This window comes from Rattus rattus, chromosome 3, assembly GCF_011064425.1.
Source record: "Rattus rattus isolate New Zealand chromosome 3, Rrattus_CSIRO_v1, whole genome shotgun sequence".
NCBI classification, from domain to species: domain Eukaryota; kingdom Metazoa; phylum Chordata; class Mammalia; order Rodentia; family Muridae; genus Rattus; species Rattus rattus.
Window position 1 is genome coordinate 94,498,346 of NC_046156.1, and position 18,747 is coordinate 94,517,092.

Below are 18,747 nucleotides of genomic sequence, written 5' to 3' on the forward strand. Positions count from 1 at the left end.
TTATGAAAATATACAATCATTACTTTTATGAGATAGACTTGTTTTTATATACCAGAACTCATAGTCCAATCAAAATCCACTAATAGTGACTAAAGGAAACTTGTGTGGAAAGAAAACATTTATGTGGGACCATGTCAATTAAATAGAAAATGACATTTAATTGACAAGTGTTAGTAAAAAGGAAATGGACTTGCCCAATAGATAAAAGTTAAACTTAGCAGTGGATTTTGAGGGGCTGTGAGATGCACCATAGGTTTAAGATAATCAAGAAACAAAGCTGGCACCTACCAACACTTGTAGCGGGTGTCATGCACAATATTGAGCCTGCCCATCATGCATTGCAACAGGAAGGTGGATTTGAAAAGGGAAAAGAATTAAAACATCCCATCACACGTGTAATTAGAAAATTCATTTGAACAAAGAAGAAAAATTGTTATTCTGGGAACAGTGGCATGTACATGTCAGCACGATCAAATCACACAGTAGCACAGTGGTCGGTTAGAACTAGTCCCGAGGGAAGAGTGAAAGCCAGCTCACTGTGTGCTGGTATACTTTGTTTCTCTTAACTGCTGCCTACAAATAGAGCACTCTCAAGAAAATTTACACCTATTTAATTCTTTAGAAGAAATTCTGTAATGCTTTGGTTTTGACCCAGCTGCTAGCTCTCTCACTGCTATGCTACTTCCAAATGTGACACAAGAATACATTAATGTTTTCTCTAGACTAAATAAACTGAATAATTAGAAATAATATTTACTAATAAAATGCTAAAAACTTCAATGCACAAAACTGGCTGGACAATGGAGTGAACAGAAACTCATGTTAACTCCTGGGCTTTGTTCCTCTGCTCACTGTAGCAGCAAGCATACAGACACACACAAAGCTGTAACCATCTAGACAGAAGCTTTATTTAGAGAGCTATGAAGCAATAAACAAACAGTATGCAAAAAAGTGAAAATTCATTTCTTTAGTTTAGAATTCAAATGCAGAAAATGTATTGTGGGGAAGCATATTTTCTTAGGAATCTCAAACTAGTTTATCTGTTGGTATCTGGCAAAAGAGACTGCTTTTCACTGCTAGACCAACAAGACTTCTTGGATTAGCCAATATTTACAAAAACTCAAAGGCAAGAATTTGCTAATTAGACTTCCATAAGACCCTGAGTGGGAGATAATGAGGATGCACAGGTCTCAAGTGAGGCATTAGTCCCAGTGGTCTGAACGTGAGAACTAAGTACAAATGCTCCTGTTGTTCTCTGGCACGCAAGCACTGAAAACCTGCCTATTTTTACCAACTACATGCTACATTCACATACGGAGAACATGTTCGTGCTACAAGATTATTTTAGATGTCTAAGTTTTAAAATATAAAATGGTTTTATATTTCGATCTAAATCTCTGAATCTTGGCACACCCTGTTTAAATACTAGCACATCTGTGATGAACATTTGTTAGAAAAGTATCTGCCAACTGATCCTGTCAGAGGCGGTTTTACACACCGAACTGCCATTGAGAAACATAGCTGGAGTGCAGATCGCTCAACTGGCATTGTAGTTACATCTGCAGTTCCTCTGCTATTGGTGTCTGACTATGGGCAGGGAGGCCAGATTAAACTGAATACTGGATCTAGGGAAGCAAGCTAATATTCTGTGGGGACACAGCATGTTAAGACACTTGAGTAGATTTGTAATTTGCTACTACTCCTGTATAAAGACCTGGGAAAGGGCAACAAGAACAACAGAAGAGACCAATGACAGAATATAATTTGAGACAACAGAGCAAGCACAACTAAACACTGGGTCTAGATTCTGAATGAGCACTACCTCCCAGGGCAGGAGGGCGGGACAAGAAATGGCGAAGGAAAATGAAGCAGTAGAGTGTGCTGCTTTAAGGGACACTGAAGCCATTGAACGATTATCCAAGTGATAGGTTTTGAATTGAGTACGATGCTACAGTTTGCCTACCGTATTCCATCCCCTCATGCACAAATGAGCCCGCGCATGCTGGAGGTGAGCTGGCCTTATACAGTTAAAGCCTCTAAAACCTTAACTCTCCCTGATTGAATTTTAGTTTGGGTTATCAGCCTCGTTATCATCGTAACCAATGCACACAGCTTCAGAAGGGACTCATAGCAAATAAACACAAGGCAGCGAGGAAAGTACTGGCTGGGGTGCAGTAACTCACAAATATGGACACGGTGCTGTAGGACCCTTTTACCAAAACCAAAAGCCATTTTTGAAATGACCATAATATTCATTTCTATTTCCAATGGGTTAATTTACTAATGATGCACAAACGGTCAATTTAAAATTTCCCTCGGTTTTCGTATAACAAAAGTTTTTGCGAATTTGATCAACTGCCAATTTCTCCTAGAAAGATGTTTGCACAGCAGAATGGTGTGGTTCTGAGATATGTGTCACTGTAATTACATTACCTTTTAAGTTCAAATTTTAATTATCTGTGTGAAGATAAAAAATAGGATGATAATTTATAAGCAAATTAAAAGTATAATTACTAATATGTTAAGGAGAAAAAATAAACAGAAGACAGAAAATGTTATAGTCAGGGATCTAATTGGAATGTCTATATGATAATTTTTGCTTATTTAAGTTTATAGAAAGGACTTTAAAGATAATTTGAGGTATTCTAAAAATAATAAATATGGTTTTATTACTTAAAATTAGTCAATTAAAATATTAAAACTGACATTCAAATATGCTGATAGTTTCCTTATTTTTATTATCTATAAATATTTTAAATATAAATAAAAAAACTATAAATGTTTATACTTATATTGATTATAACAAAAGCCACAGGCTAAAGATTTCTCTGCCTCTCTGGTCCAAACACCTACAGCACCATCTATCACCTTCCTGCCCTTTTCTTTATTTCTTGTAGTGCTGTAACGTGAGCCAACAGAGAGGTTGCTTTAAGTAAACTGGTTTACCTCTTTCAAAAAGTGTCTGCCAACATTGGTTGAGAGAAATATGGTAGGTAGAGAGAAGTGATATGTTTCCAAGGAGGGAAAAACATTACGGAAAACTCAAGCTGGTGGACACAGAAGTCTATGGAGCCAGGAGTTGTTAGACCCGAGGCCCATTCTTTCCCATCACTTTGCCATGGGCAGATTCTTAAGGCACAGGCTACATAGGAGCTCATGAGTTCAGTCCAGGATACTTGTATTCAAGATCTTGCAAACGTGTAATGGTTACAGTGAGACATGGGGATGGAACGTAAACAGGAGAACATCTCAGAACTTGGGCTACACAAGGGAGGAAACAGAGGAGGATAGATACCAGAGGATGGCCTCAAAATTCTCTCAGGGATGCACTTTACTTCCTTCAGGTCCAGTGAAATTAGAACTTGCCTTCATTTATATTTAAGGCAAAAATAAAATAAAATAAAATCAGTGTCACTGAAAATCTTACTTCTGGCATATCTAAGGGGTGAAATCATTTTTTATGGCATAAAGAGGCCCTAGATTATACCTGGTCTGTGTTAATGATCAACTTAATTCTGAAGAGTAATATAAAACAAGAAGCTGTGTAGCTAAAACTGAAAGATCAATCAAACAAACAATAAACGGCACTGAACTTAAATAAGATAAAGGGTATGAAAGAGGTATGGAGCTTGGTGTTTGTGAGGGCTGTTTTCTGAAGTTCCTTTTAGTGTAGTTATATAACAGGCTCACAGATACTGAGACACAAGCCCAGTTCCCTTAAAGTTCTGCTAAGAATCTCAAGAGCCATGTAACTTAGTGACAAACTGCTACACTTCACTAGACCCCATGTTTCTCACTGGGAACACTCAAGCCAAACTTTGGGTTGGAGAAAAAAAAGAGAGAAGGTGTTTGGCAAGCACAGCACTGAGCCAAACGTGGCTCTTTGGAATGACCGTGGAAAACCAAGGAGTCCTGTGGGGCTAGGGAGCACGTGCTCTCTACCTGTTTCTGGACACCCCCCAGGTGGTAGGGAGCCTGGCATCTCTAGTGTAATTAGCAGCACCCTACAGGGCATGTAATCATGTGTGCTGAGCAAGAAGTCAAAGGCAAGACAGACACAAAGACAAGGGAAGGAGGGAGGGAAAGAGAGGTCAGGGAGCTGATGGACAGACACATGGATGGATAGAATTGTGAATGGTGGAGCACATGAACAGATGCTGTGTCCGTCTAATTCTTTTCTTAAATATGTGGGCTTGTTTGTTTTGTTTTCTTTTAGCTGGATGGTTAGTTTCACTCTAACCCCTGACTCGCTGTGGCCGCCTGTTGTACAGAGTTAGCAAACTGTGCTTCACTGTGCTTTCAATTAAACACACAGATCTACAGTTATTTTTGAAGCACAGACCTCAGAGCTCTAAAAATCTCAGCTGTGGAAAATGCAGTGTATCTTCTAAATTAAATTGTAGTTAATAGACTATTGCACTTATCTGTAATACTATATATATATATATATATATATATATATATATATATATATATTTAGATGTTGGGAAATGAACCTATTTTTGTCCAAGATATTACACATGTGATTATAGTTGAACCTATGGTAAGACTGACTTCCTTTAGTTCTAAAAGGATTTTAAAAAGATAAAATTACCAACATTTTCAAGTCAAAGAATTTGTAAATAAGTACACAAATGTCCCCAAAACCTGAACAAAAACCACTAGACACAGAAGTTTGTGCTGTGTCTGTCTGTGCAACCCTAGGAAGCATCGACCCAAGCATTCCTATCTACAAACACAACAGGATGGTCATGGAGCCGCATGAGTCCTGAGGTACCCCTATCAGGCAGTCTGAACAATGTATCTTGAGAGTATGCCTATCATTTAATCCTGGAACATTTTAATGAAATATTTTATCTAGCTAATATATGTGATATAGCTGATTCTATGTGTAAATGGTCAGTTTTCAGAAATAAACTATACAAAAAGCTTTGTTTTCCAGTAACATCTAATACGATCATTATGTATTAATTTGCTAATAAGTCTAAAATAAACTATCTCATTTTATAATATCACAGAACTGAGACTGTCTAAAACTGTGACCAGAGTCCAATGTGCTAGATTCCTGATGCACACAACTAGCCATTCATTACTAACCTATTAACAAATTATTTTTATCAAATATATATATATATTTCTTTCAGTGTTCTCAAAATAAAACTGTATAAGAAAGAAAAACAGATTAGTCTGTCTTGGTGATTTATTTCAAAGCATAAGGTAAAAAAAAGGTTTAAAGACTTATGAAATAAATTAAGAATATTTAAGTAGTAAATTTCTAGCCAACTAAGTGAGCTTTTAGTATGGAGTATATGTATGTGACCGAACTGAAAATTAACTGAATCATAGCTGCATGACTCAGCATAAAACAGGAATACCAGGGGATGACTAAACAGCAAATTAAAACACCAAGGGAACTTAGGGCTACTTCAACTTCAGCACAGGAACAAGAATAATTTTAGCTATGCATAATTAATATGAAGAGCACATTTTAAGAGCTCTAGAATAAATAAATTTTTACTGTCTACTTTGCAAACTAAAGGTTGAAAATGTCAAAATTGAGTCATTTCATAAAATTGTGAAATCTTGAAGGCAAAGGGGTCTTACAGCAGGAGAGCATCATAACACAGCTTGACAAACATACAACAGTGTTGAGGAAAGAGAAAAAAAAGAGAATATTTCAATTCCAAATAGCATAAACACCAAAAATATATAAAGCATGTCTGTCTCAGTAAGCTCCAATTTTCATTTTTAAAGGAAAGCCACGTAAGAGAATTGAATGTGTCTTCCCGGTCGACTACCTTACCATGCACCCTCTCTCTGACTAACAGCTACCCTGCACTGCAGGTACTACCTGCGCTAACAGCTGAACCTGTGTAGATCATAACAGATGCATCCAGGAGCAAGCCCACGCCCTTACCTGGTGGGAGGAACGCTGTATGCTGCTGTAACTGCATGTTGGCTAGAGCCTGTTGGTATTGGAAAATACCCGTGTTAAAGACTGCGGTGGCACCGTTGGTTTTTTCAAGAGCAGGCCTCTTTGGCAATGGGGGAAGTACAGCTTGAGGAATTCCCTGTTCAGTGAATAGTATAAAAACAAATACCAGTAAAAAGAGAAAAAGAAAAAAAGAAAAATCAGTTGTAGGCTAGAACTGTTAGGGAGCACGAGCAAGCAAGCAGCAGGACACTCAACTACCCATGGGAAAAAAATCCAGTTGACAAAACCAATTAAAGAAATTAAGCAAGATAAAAGCTTTAAAGGAAGCATTATTTTGTCCACAACAAAAGCCCACTAGTAACGAGAGAGCACATGTTACAATGAGTAAGGTGTTTTATGTTCCATAATGCTTCAGGCTTCCTGTGAGAAGCCATCCATTTGGGAAAGAAGGAAGGCTGCAGTGCAAGCCCCAGAGGACTGCGGAGTAGAAGCACTGTTAATAGTGAACTGTACAGTGACTGGCTGGGTCCTGCCAGCTCTGCCCGCCCCAATCTGCTGACACATGCAAATGTCCCAGAGCATGCAAACTCTTCTTAAATACTGCACTGTATATGTTAAAAAGAAAAGAAGTCTATCACTAAAGCCATGCTAACCACACAGGTACATGAATAGAGAGTGAAAACCACACTTTCTTGTCCTCTGAGAATTTCATTAGAACGCTTTACAATGTAGTTAAACTGAATGTGGGCTGCTGGAAGTCCAGTCGTTCACTGTACCATATCCATCTATGTACGCATTTTAGGTCTTTCTGCTCATTTATCAGGAAACCACACTCAGTTTTTCATTGTACTTAACCACTTTAAACAGGAAAAGGATTATATATATTTAACCGGTTTAAAAGAACAAAAACAAAAAACAAAAAACAAAAACAAAATAAAAACAAAAACAAAAAAACCTGTATCTACAATAAAGCTACATGCCAAGCTAAAAGGTGAAAGGTCATAGTACCAGGTCAAAGGTTGCCTCGAGGGGTCGCTTCAGTGATTTGACAGCCGACTGAGTCTTAATTAGCAGGCAGCGAGCACATGATGGCAATGGGCCAGTGGGGTTCAAGCGCATTAACATAAACAGCAAGCAGAGGTGCATCATGGGGGCAGCAGTGCATTTTGGGTAGGTGAGAAAAAACAAATAAAAAAACAAATCATCGGAATGCCATATACAACGAATAACAAGACTAAGCATGCACAATAAAGGCACTATTGAGTTGTTATTGGAGGATAATTCCTCTTTGTAGTTAATTTCAAACAATACTCTAAAGAAAAAAAAAGAGGGGGTGGTGAAAGAAAGAGAAAAGGAGAGAGTCTGCCTTCTGTATTTTTGCTCAAGTATCCATAAACAAACACAGAAAAGACCTCTCTCATGACCATTTTACTGTGCCATGACAATGATTTTTGTATGAATATTTAAGGATAAGCTATATATGTATATAAAAACGGACTAAGCCAAGAAAAAATGGCTCCTTAAACTCAGCTACTAAGTCACATTGAAGTTTATCTTAAGAAAACCACTTAGCATCTATCCTAAATGATCCCTATTTTCTTTAAACAACACTCCTTGAGTGCTGCAGCTTTTCTCTTCTCTGTATAATGGCTTGGTCAAGCCATGGCACTTTAAGATCATGTTTATGCCACAGTAGGACTTCACACTATCTAGAGAGTAGACCATTCAAATTGTTGCGGCTAATTTAGAAACAATTTTGTTGAAGCTGTTCTCCTAAATAGTTTCAGACGGTGTTATTAAAGGCAAGATAAATGTAGAGCAGAGTCTTGGTGTGGGGAGGAACACACTCAAGGAGCACAATGGCTGACTCGATGGTATACGGAAATCAGAGACTGGAGATGGCAGTGTTGTTAAGTCAGAAAGGAGACAAGTGGTGCTTTATGAAGCAGGAATTTCAGAAACCCTACATCCAGAATGAGACAGAGTCTTAGGGGGTTAGGCTAAGAGGAGGAGCAAGCTGAACCATTTGAGGAGTTATCCTCACTCCTGTGAATGGTGGCTTCTTTATTTATTGTGTGGGATACCTGAACAAACATATCTTCAGCAAAACGTAAGAAAGAGGTTAATAGATGAATAGCTTGCAGTAGAGAAATTGTTTACTGTCTTTTTCTGACTGCTGACAGGAGGGCACTGCTGTCTCCACTCACCATGGCAGCTGCAGTAGCTGCAGCCTGCGCTGCTGCAGCCTGGTTGACCTGGTATTGAGCAGCCTTGATCTTGGCTTGCAGGTGTGCGGGGGGATGGAAGTATTTGCACTTTTCCCGAGAGCATCTCCCCTTGATGTAATCCATGCAGACAGTGACTGTGTTGTCATTGGTATCAATCATTGTGCTGTCAGCAGGATGAGCAAATCGACAGTCATTTTCTCCTCGGTTGCAATTGCCACGCTGGTACTCTCGGCACACCTATGGGGTCATTAAACGCAGGGGATTCAGGCAACATGAACAGGCAGGTCCTTTCTGAAAACAGTAACCCAAATATCCAAATTGGTGACCAAGGGTGTATATGGAGGGCAAGGGCAAGCTAGAGTAATTCAGAGGCATCATTCAGCAGTGCTTACTATCAGAATATTAAGACCTTTCCAGTGGAGTGTTCTGGGCAAATGGAAAGCATCTGATAAAAGTACTGTGTCGGTGTCCTCATCAATCAGAGGGGAAGTCTGGACTTTATAGTGAGGAGAGTCAGCAGTCACCATTCTCACCAAGTAGACACACGGAGAATGAGACACAGGGACACTACTCTGTTGATGTGATCCAAAACGGACTCACCACACGATGGTATTTGTTTCACTCCCTATTGTTAAAACTGAGGAATATCACACAAACCGAATAGGAAGCATTTTATAAAACAATCAAACATTCTTTCAAAGTGCAACAGCCATTACAGAGACAGAGATTAAGTCACTGTCATGGACTGGAGATCATGCAGCCGGAGAAGGGATGCTGGTAGGACAGCTGCTTACATCAGCTGCAGGCGTCCATGAGATACTGTGTCACCTGACACCCTGAGCTTGATTCCTGAAACCACACAGCTGGAGGACAGAACTTACTCCTGTAAACCATCCTTCGATCTCAACATACACTCTGGGGCACGCATGCATGTGACCGGACACATGGACAAATGAAGAATAAATATAATAAAATGTAAATGAAATCTGATTCAGGTATATAGATCATTTAATTCATAGTAAATGGAAGTTAAATGTCTGGATTTATAAGTAGTACTGAAGTTATATACTTGTAACTTTTGGATAATACAAAATAGTTCCAAGTAAAAAACAAAACCATTTAGCTTGAAATCATTTCTAAACAAAATATCTCCGGGAGTCACTTTTGGGCACTATAAATTCCCTTGGTAGCTGTAGAAAGCAGATGGAGAAAGAAATTCATTTATGTTACTCTGTACTTGCTTTATATCTGTTAATTTCACTGTGGGGATCCCTGGGAAGAGGTAAAATGGATTCTTCCCCATTCCTTTGCTGTTTGAGTTGTATTGAAGTTTCCAAGTCTCTCCACTTGGGAGTTAGAACTTTTGACCACCAGAGGGCAATCTAAAACACTGAATGACCTTAATACCTTTGTACTCAAGCTTCAAATCTCAAATTTTTATCACATACTTCAAAGACACAGTTTTTATACTTTATGGATACCCTCCCCCCAAACAAGGAAAATGCAAACACTGGACATCTGTTTCTTAGTTAAGCAAGAACAAGATGCTATGATTTTGAAAGTAAAATGACCACATTTAAACCTAGCCCCTACTATATTATTAATATCCTATTATTATAGAAAGTGGTTCATATTGTATGAACTCGTGTTTGGCTACATATTAAAAAACATGTTGTAAATTAATACAGGAAACCTTCACCTATCTGAAGACCTGCATTCCACAGCACAGCAAAGGTCTTACTTAGTTTATTCAATTTTAAAGTATACTGAATAACTAATATACAGACAATTAAGAAAGTTACAAATGACTGTTTTATTAATATATTATTCATTTTCCTGAATGGAACAAATAAAACTCATGTGTAACTGACAGCTCAAAAGTCAGAAAGCAAATGTGACCAAGTTGTAGTTCAGAACAACTCCCCCTAGCTAGTACCAAAGGAAGTTCTGCGACCTTCCAAACACAGGTTCCAGGAGCCTGTTCCAAACTATGACCTAATCACTGGGGCCAGGAAAGCAGATACCCTGAATAATAATACATTACTGTGCAGTGAGTGTGCGTCTCCATAGAATACAATTTGTGCTAAATCTATGACATGCTGTAAACAGAAAGGTCACCTTCCTGCTTAAGCTTTATCCAACATGAGGCTCAGGCAGGCCCGGGTGTGCTCTCTATTGAGTCAGTGCTCAGTAATCCCCTTTCCTAAGTCTGAGGAAGAGTGGGCCGACAGCAGAAGACTTAACACTATGTGTCACTCTTGCCACACCGGCAGAAAGACCTATGGCCTAAGGAGGGTGCATTGGTGAGCTCTGTTTGTGCACGTATGGTTTCTATAGTTTAAGGACTGCTGGACTACAATTTACACGTCACTCTTTGGTGGAATGCACACAGGGTGTGTTGTACAAAGAGTTAATTGGAGTTGATAACCAGGAATCCGCCCAGAGTGCACTGGGGAAACAGGCTCTCCTAAGATTTTAAGGTCCATTGGTCATTTTTGCTGCAGTTTTTGAGTTTAGGCAAATAGTGTAGGAGAAAGTTTCTTGCAGAAGTTTAACGAGTGAGAGCCTGCAGGGAAAGTCTGGCAGATGGTAGATGGACTCTGGAATGCTGGAGACTGAACGAAGCCAACTTTAAATCACAGTTTCTCCTAACAGTCACCACCAGTGGAATGGGGTTTATTTGCTGACTGCTAAATATAGACTTGCTCTGTTTCATTTTCTGAAAACACTGAGGAAATTTTAGTCTGGGTTTACCAACCTCATTAAGACAGGACAAACGTTTTTGATGTAGTTTACATTAAAATTTTTAAAGAATTTCAATGTATTTAATTTCATAATTTAAAACTGGATGAGAACTTAAGAAACTTACCACCAAATAGACAAAATTAAAAAAAATCCAATATTCTCCATCTATTTTCCTTTTGTGCAGTTTTCTGTCTGCACAAATTTTTACATGGCTGTGATCACAGGACAACTTGGTTTCCTTTTGTAGAAAGCAATGCCTTAGCAGTTTCAACATTTTCTATATGAGGTCACAGTCATCATTTCTGATTTCACCTCAGATACCAAACGTTGGCCATAGCATGGGTGACTCTTAAGTGGAACTCGAGATTATTCCCATTCTTTTCATATTACCAATAATTTTGCAAAGGAAATATAATAATAAGCATTTTGGATGACTTTTTAATGTAAATATGTAGAAATAAAATTTGTGGATCAAAATTTTTAAGTATTTCCTGTAGTTTGATTTCTTAACCCTCAATAGAGATGATCAGTCTGAGCCATACACAAAATCAGATTCAATCAAAAAAGAACAATGTGAATCTTATGCTGCCCATTAACATTAAATAGGTTAATCATACAGTGTAATGGGAAATGGACAAAAGTCGTCTTTAATATAAAATGTAGCATTTTCCCTGCAATATTCACCAAAAACATTATAAGTACTATTTCTCATAAATCTTTTGTAGGGCAATTATAAACTTTAAATAGTCAATACGAAAAAGCTGCCAATTTCCAAAAAAAATATGAATACAGAATGCTAAATATCTTGGTTAAATGTGACAAAGCACAAAACGGATGGAGTTTGCTACTTTGGAATTATTTCATGTCATTTTTACTGATTATAGATTCAAAATAAAACGACTTTCAGAAAATGAAAACAGTATCAACAGCAATTAAAACATAAGTAGTAATTAGTGTAAGGAAAAGAGCTTGTACACAGCATTCAAATCTATCTAATATAAGCAGTTACACAGTTTAGTCTTTATTTTAAAAAATGTAACAAACATATTTTAAAATAATAGTAAGATTTCCATGTCTCATTAAATGGTGACAGCTGGGGGGCCTGAGGAAAGTCATGCCAACGCTAGAACTCTTTAAAGCTGGACAGTGACTGCACAGCCTTTCAGAAGAGACCCTTTAGAGGGCACATGTTTGTTTTCCTCACATCTGTGCAATAAACTCAGCAATATTGAGAATATAAGCAGGAATGGGAAAATAATCATAACGGTGGCCAGGGACTTGGTTGACCTTAATATTTTGGGACCAACTTCCAAGAACTTCACTTCTATTAAGCTCACGATCACCTTAACTTTAAAAGGCATTCCTGGTGGTGAAATCTCTGAGCTGTCACACACCTCTAACCATTACACCCTGGGACAGGGGAGTCTCTCAGTGAAAAGCCTACCAGGTTTACATCCTGAGTTCCAGTGAGACCACGGCAAAAAAAAAAAAAAAAAAAAACAGAAAAAAGTAACACTTCAAGTAATTCTTGATAATCAGTAATTTGATTATGACTCTGATTTTTATTGTAAAAAGAATATAAGAAAAAATAAAAAGAAACTGTTTGTATTTTCAATAAATGAATTAAGTTCTCCAAATTTAAAGTTCTGGTGAACCACATGGTTCAATCATAGGTATGTTTATAATTACATTCTTAAGCTTGTTTCAGTTGACTAATTGATAAATTTTGATTCATTTTTCTAAAACAAACAAACAAACAAAAACTCTATTATTTAAATATCTTGCAGGATTTCTGTTAAGATCTCATAGGCATTTTATTTTTTAATTTATAATGTGGGCATCATCATCTTTTAGTCCAGAAGGCACAACATACCTATAATATCATCATACTGTGTGTGCAGTACGCACCATTATATTGCATACATGTATAAATATGTCATTTAACTACATGCCTTCAAAGTTAACTATGAGTATGTAGGAATGACCAGCAAAAGAAGTATTAAGTCCATTTCAGGTCACTCCAGGAAAGGCTGCACAAATTCAAAAGAACAAGAACACAGGCACAGCATCGAAGCCATCAACACGTTAAAGTCTACAACTTCAGAGATGTTTCATTGCTCTTTCAAAAAAAACTGTAAATAAAGAGAAATTTAAATATTCATTTAAATGAAAAGTTAGCAAAATAGTAGGAAATGAGCAGGCAGGCCAAAGTTAGTAATTACCTGATATTAAAGTAAATTACAAGTTAAAAACCTTTTGGGCAAACAAATTAATTATAAAAATTAGTAAGTGCCAGGAAAATATTATTAGATGTTTAAAAGAGGCATGAGCATACTTTGGAGAGAAATTACATAGTTTATGATTTAAAAATTGTACACTTTTAAAATTTCTTTAAATTGTTAGTGATGGTAATGTATTAGACAGGCAGGAGCAATGTATCCTCTACAGAAATACAAATTGAAAGGAATTGACCAATAAGCTTTTCCTGTTAAAAGCATTTGTTCGATTCCAGAACACACATACACACACACACACACACACACACACACACGAAAAAGAGTTGCTGCTTTTTTAATCTTTAGTGAATATAAAGCTTTTTATTTATAACTAGCTGTCTGTGTGAGGGTTTGTGCACATGAATGTGGTGCCCACAGAGTGTAAAAGGGTATCAGAGCCCCTTGGACTTGCAGGCAGCTGTGAGCCATCGCACACAGGTGCTGGAACCAAAATCTAGTCTCTGGAAGAACAATAAAAGCTTAACTGGAGAACCATTAATATCTGGGGAAACTTTTGTTTTAATATAATACTAAGTTCATCAAGCTCACTAACACACAAATCTAGATATTCTTGTTTCTTCTATTTGGCTTTCAAATGCTACTCTTTGTCCAAGTTATAGGAATGAGATTAAATTTTGCCTGTACGTAAAGAATTAGCAGCTGCTTGTGTTTCAGTAAAAATTTGTATTACAAATACTTAAAAAAAATAATGCTTTCACAGAAAAAGAGTTGTTTATTTCATAAGAAGCCCCACCTGAAAACAGGAGGAGGCAAGAAGTTTGCACAGCTTGCTTGAAATTTAGCATGTTCTTCTCACAAAGGGTGATGACATGAAATGGCGCAATTAATTAACCAAATAGCTATCCAATGTTGTAGTAAGCCTCTGAAATATGCAGTCACTAAGGTGTGTTTGCTTACTACAGGCAGTATGAACTACTTTAATAAGTGTCACAGTATCTAAATTCCTTCACTAACTTAGAAATCTGTGCAAAAGTAGGTGCTGTAATAGAAGTACGTTTTCAGTTCAGTCACTCATAACTGAAGAAGTGGTGAGAAGTTGGGAGTTACACAGCAAGTGCCTAGAAGCCTTTATAATCACTTGTCTAATAAGTGAAAATAATTCCCGAGAGCCACCACTGACCTACAAAGTCTATATGGATGAGGTCCCACACTTGTACTACTTCCCCAAGTGATCCCAGTGCCCACGAGTCTAGACTATCCTGCACCATGTCCCCAAGAGGAATGCTAACAAATGTTTAAACTATTCTTCTAGATTGTTATGACTTATGTCATGATCTTACCCTAAAATCTCAGTTCAGGAATGCACCTTTTTGTGACTAGTTAATTTATTAGCAGGTTGATGGGTTGACATTTAAAGTTACAGGGCAGCAGTTATGAGTTCAGTTTTATTCTTATGAGAACACTTTTTGTCTTTGGTAATAGACAACACGTAAAAGGCTTCACGGACATCCACAGTGCCATTAACTTGAAGGACGTGCAGTATACTTCTCTACTAGAGAGCGCAGAACAGACACGTTCATGCGGTTATTTTGCACCATGAAAAATGGCTGTGATTCTTTACAATAAGTCAATGATTTCTACTGCTACCAATGCTTTGTAATGAAACACAGGCATGACCTAAAGATCAGCAATTTCTAATATTTGTAAACACTGTAATAATTTCTTACGATGCTCTTTTGAGCATTAAATTAATAGTTGGACATTACAGAAAGGACCCCAAGGTCACAAAAGAGACTTTTAGGAGCATCTCTTTAGTGACTAACGGATTGGCCTCACTTTCAGAGAAAACCAATCTGAGCTTGATAGTACAGAACATACACTCTTCCTAAGAACATCCAACACTGAGTGGACGAGCATGGTACAGAAGCTGTGCGTCTGTGACGTGCACTTTCTATACACACACATTTAAGAAGTAAGTGTTTTGACACCTATTGCAACTGCTGCTAAAAATCAGTGCATGATTTAAGTGCTCTGTGACATTAAACATAAATCAGGCAAATCCTCAAATATTACACATAGGCTGTGTGAAGCTGGTCTGACGAACCAAGCTCATGTAGTTAGCTGCCTCACACGCAGTGTCTCCTGGGTTCCTATTTTCCAGCTTCAAACCTTTGTATTCCTTTTGGTACTGTCAGTGCTAGTTCTTCTAAGTGATTATATACACTTATTCAGAAGCATGTGAAATCTCTTTATTGTGTGACAAATTGTAGAAATGGAGGAAAATACGTAACAAGAGAACAAAGCCAAGATCCTAGCTGATTTAGACCAACTTTACCTCAGAAGAAAATGAAAATTCAATTTAAGGTGGAACGTGGCTTTAATATCTAAATAACCAGAATGTTAACCTTGAGAAAAGAATTGTGGGCACTCCTTCTCTGTCTTTCATCCTCCAGTGCTCCAAGGAGCACCAGGATTTTTGGTTTTCTCGTGTGTGTGTATGTGTGTGTGTGTGTGTGTGTGTGTGTGTGTGTGTGTGTAAGCTCTGGAATCTCACTGCAGAGCAGAAAGAAACACAAGCATGTTTCCATTTCAGGCCCCAACTGTGACTGTGACAATGACTCAGATTCTGTCAACAGAAGCAAGGGCACACCCACTGCATATATCAGGAATGCATATAATGCAGGAGAAATTATTCTAGCAGTAGCAAAGGCAAATGACAAAACATACAAACAGCTCTTCATGGGAAGGAAAACAAAATCCCAAAATACAGCTACTAGAAATCTACCAAAACATTCAAGGGAATGAACAGAGCTTTGAGAATGCAGCTTTAAGTTCATTCTCTTAATGTTTTTAATATTATTACCTATTAATAATTAATATGTGGACATTACTCTCAGACTATTTGAGTCCCATTAATCAATTAACAGTCATGCATTAAGAATCCCAAGTTTTCTTTGGGAGATTCAGAGGAAGAAATTTGTTTCAAATGCCGCCCTATTTCATTTGCAGACAGCTTTTGTTAGAGAATTACTATATTTGAATAAGGAGAAGCCAAACAGCAGATTGTATCTTTATGCAAGGACAGGCTACCTGCCATTCCTGTCTCTGCCCTGACTCCTCTGTAACACAATGGTAATGACAGCATCTTTCCCGTCAGTCGTTTCTAAAGGCAGGAGATGTGATGGCTACATCTGGCACATCCTGACAAAAAAGCTGCAATGTGATACCCTTTCTAATTCTTTCAATAAACTTTAATGAATAAATATTTTATTATATTTCTGATAACCTAGAAAGTTATTAGACTCGGCACCCTTCAAGTACACCCTACTTTGCTTTCCCCATAATTAGTACACGCAGGCCATCTCAGCCCCAAGCCCTTCCTACGCAGACAGACAGGAGAGGCCATTCAGTGTGGGGCTTTACTTAATAGGCCATTTTCCTACAGAAACTGTTTATCAAGCCTGTTAATTCATGCCATGCTAAAATTCTGAACAGTAATTTCAAACTAGAACCATATCTCTAATTTCCTTTTCAGTCAGCAACCATAAAGCATGCACTCCTCCTCGACTCCAAGACTATGACAATCAAGTGACAGTCTACTAAAAAGTGCTTTTATCAGGGCACATTTCACAAAACCGCCTGTCTCAATGAAAGGACTTCAGAGCTTATGACAACGTCTTCAGAGAGTTTTAGAATAGTTCGTGCACAGTAGCCACTGCGTTCCATGTTTACGAGATGCTCTGGACTTCAACCATTTGTTCACTGCCATAAACATTGTATTGTATTGATCTCTACAATAAACATTCAGAAACAACAGTGCCAAATATTTTTTTCTAAATCTTTGATGTATGAGAATTAGCACCATGTGCAAGATTTTAAGGATACTGAGACAAAGTGAAATAAGAGACACCCTGATCCCAGTTCCTAGTCCTCACCTAAGAACCTAAACACGATGCTATTATATTAACCAAAACAGCATAACTATATCCTAACAAAATAGTACAAATACTGGACCAGGTCATGTTCTTTCAGTTTTCAAAGCCATTCTGGCCACAAACACTTTAAGAACTGTAATGGAAACCTTGAAGGGCCAACTCTTCATCCTACCTCCAGTCTGTCTGTCCGCATTAACTTCTGTGCAGCAGCTGCAGCAGCTGCTGGCACCGGAACTCCAGGATTCCCCGTGACCAACATTGGTGCAGTCGGCAAGATCTCTGCTGGAACCAGGCTTGGGGAAACAGGCCCCAGGTAGGGATTAAAGGCTGCTGATGCATTGGTGGCTAAGCTTGGTGCAACTGAAAACATTGGCTGGAAATTAAAACAAAAAGCAAATTTTAATGGCAAGCCTCAATTCCAAATTGATACTTATACAACTATCATTTATTCTTCATTTATCATTCATTTCTTCCTTTATTTCTATTTAATTCTGTCTTTAATTTAGTCTAAGAAGATTTTAGTATACAGACATGTGCTAGGTCATTGTTTTTCCCAAAATCTAGCAGGCAGACTATGCATTAACACCTCCAGAGGGTTTTCAAAGCTTGGCATCTAGAATACTTGCGGTTTAACGTCTTAAATATCTCAGTACAGACAATTGTTTGTGGTCACTCAGTCTCCACCTTTGTGACTCAATCCTAGAAACCTGTCTGAGACACACACTGTGTAACTGCTGTGTCACGTACGCTCAAAACGTCTGTTCTCAAGTGTTAACAGACTATAAGGGCCTATCATCTGAGCAGACACAGAAGTCCCCGGGGATCACCGAGTCCTACAGCCAGCGCATTTATCAGATCTTGTGGGTTGTGAGAGGTGATGATTACATTGTCTTTTGAGCACAGAAGAGACAGCATTTGGCCTCGTCACTTGATGTGAGTTTCTCAGAATAAAGGTTCAATGCTCTACAAGCCCATCCCATGCTTGTGAGGCGCTGAGCAATGGAAATTAACCTTCCCCAGAAAAAGGCTGGAATGTGAAGACAGACAGAATATGTCTCAGGAAATGCCACAGAATTATTAAAATTTACTATGCCCGGCAACACGGGATGGGCTGTCAGCAGGCAGGACTGAGGTGGTGCTACTGCATTTGATGGAGAGAATCCAGGGATCTACTATGTGTAAATGACATTGTTTAATATGAAAGTTTAAGGTCTTACAGGACTATGCCATTGTTGAGCATGCAGCCTACGTGACAGCTCTGCATGTGTACAAGTTTCTACTAAGAAGAGTATGACTGTTTAATACAAACACCGACTCACTGGGAAGAATTGCTAACAGCGGAGCTCACACTGATATGTTCAAGCATGTGGTTGTGAAAGCCATGCTTAGTTACTCTGACAGGTCTGTGACCCTTGTCTAATGAAGTATCCTAGAGTAAGTCTTTTGCCTCCAAACTCCAAACCTACACCAATGCAAAGCAGCTGCCCTCAGGCAATACAAAGCACCCTGTGTCACACTAATAACAACCTGGATCCACATGTAAAACTGGGTCCAGTGGCATCTGTCTCTCAGCAAAACTCCAAACAGCATCTGATTTCAGGCTTTCTCTTTGTGCGCTAGAGGCCAGGGCAGGGCCATGACAGGGGCAGTCCTGCATGGTGATCATG

General features: G+C 38.2%; 1 protein-coding gene across 14 annotated transcripts in view; it reads right to left on the reverse strand.

Moving 5' to 3' along the window:
- Mbnl1 (muscleblind like splicing regulator 1) overlaps nucleotides 1–18,747 on the reverse strand; it is a 143,913-nt gene that overhangs the window by 8,391 nt on the left and 116,775 nt on the right. For 4 of the 14 annotated variants that reach the window (XM_032898328.1, XM_032898316.1, XM_032898321.1 and 1 more), the window contains 5 exons: nucleotides 17,253–17,453; nucleotides 8,143–8,400; nucleotides 6,944–6,997; nucleotides 5,918–6,071; nucleotides 289–324 (listed from right to left, as the gene is read on the reverse strand). In XM_032898328.1, coding sequence (XP_032754219.1) covers nucleotides 289–324; nucleotides 5,918–6,071; nucleotides 6,944–6,997; nucleotides 8,143–8,400; nucleotides 17,253–17,453 — 703 coding nt within the window. Of the gene's footprint in view, nucleotides 1–288; nucleotides 325–4,760; nucleotides 5,628–5,917; nucleotides 6,072–6,943; nucleotides 6,998–8,142; nucleotides 8,401–17,252; nucleotides 17,454–18,747 lie in introns of those variants that run through there. The other 10 variants (XM_032898323.1, XM_032898317.1, XM_032898327.1 and 7 more) reach the window with 4 other exon arrangements.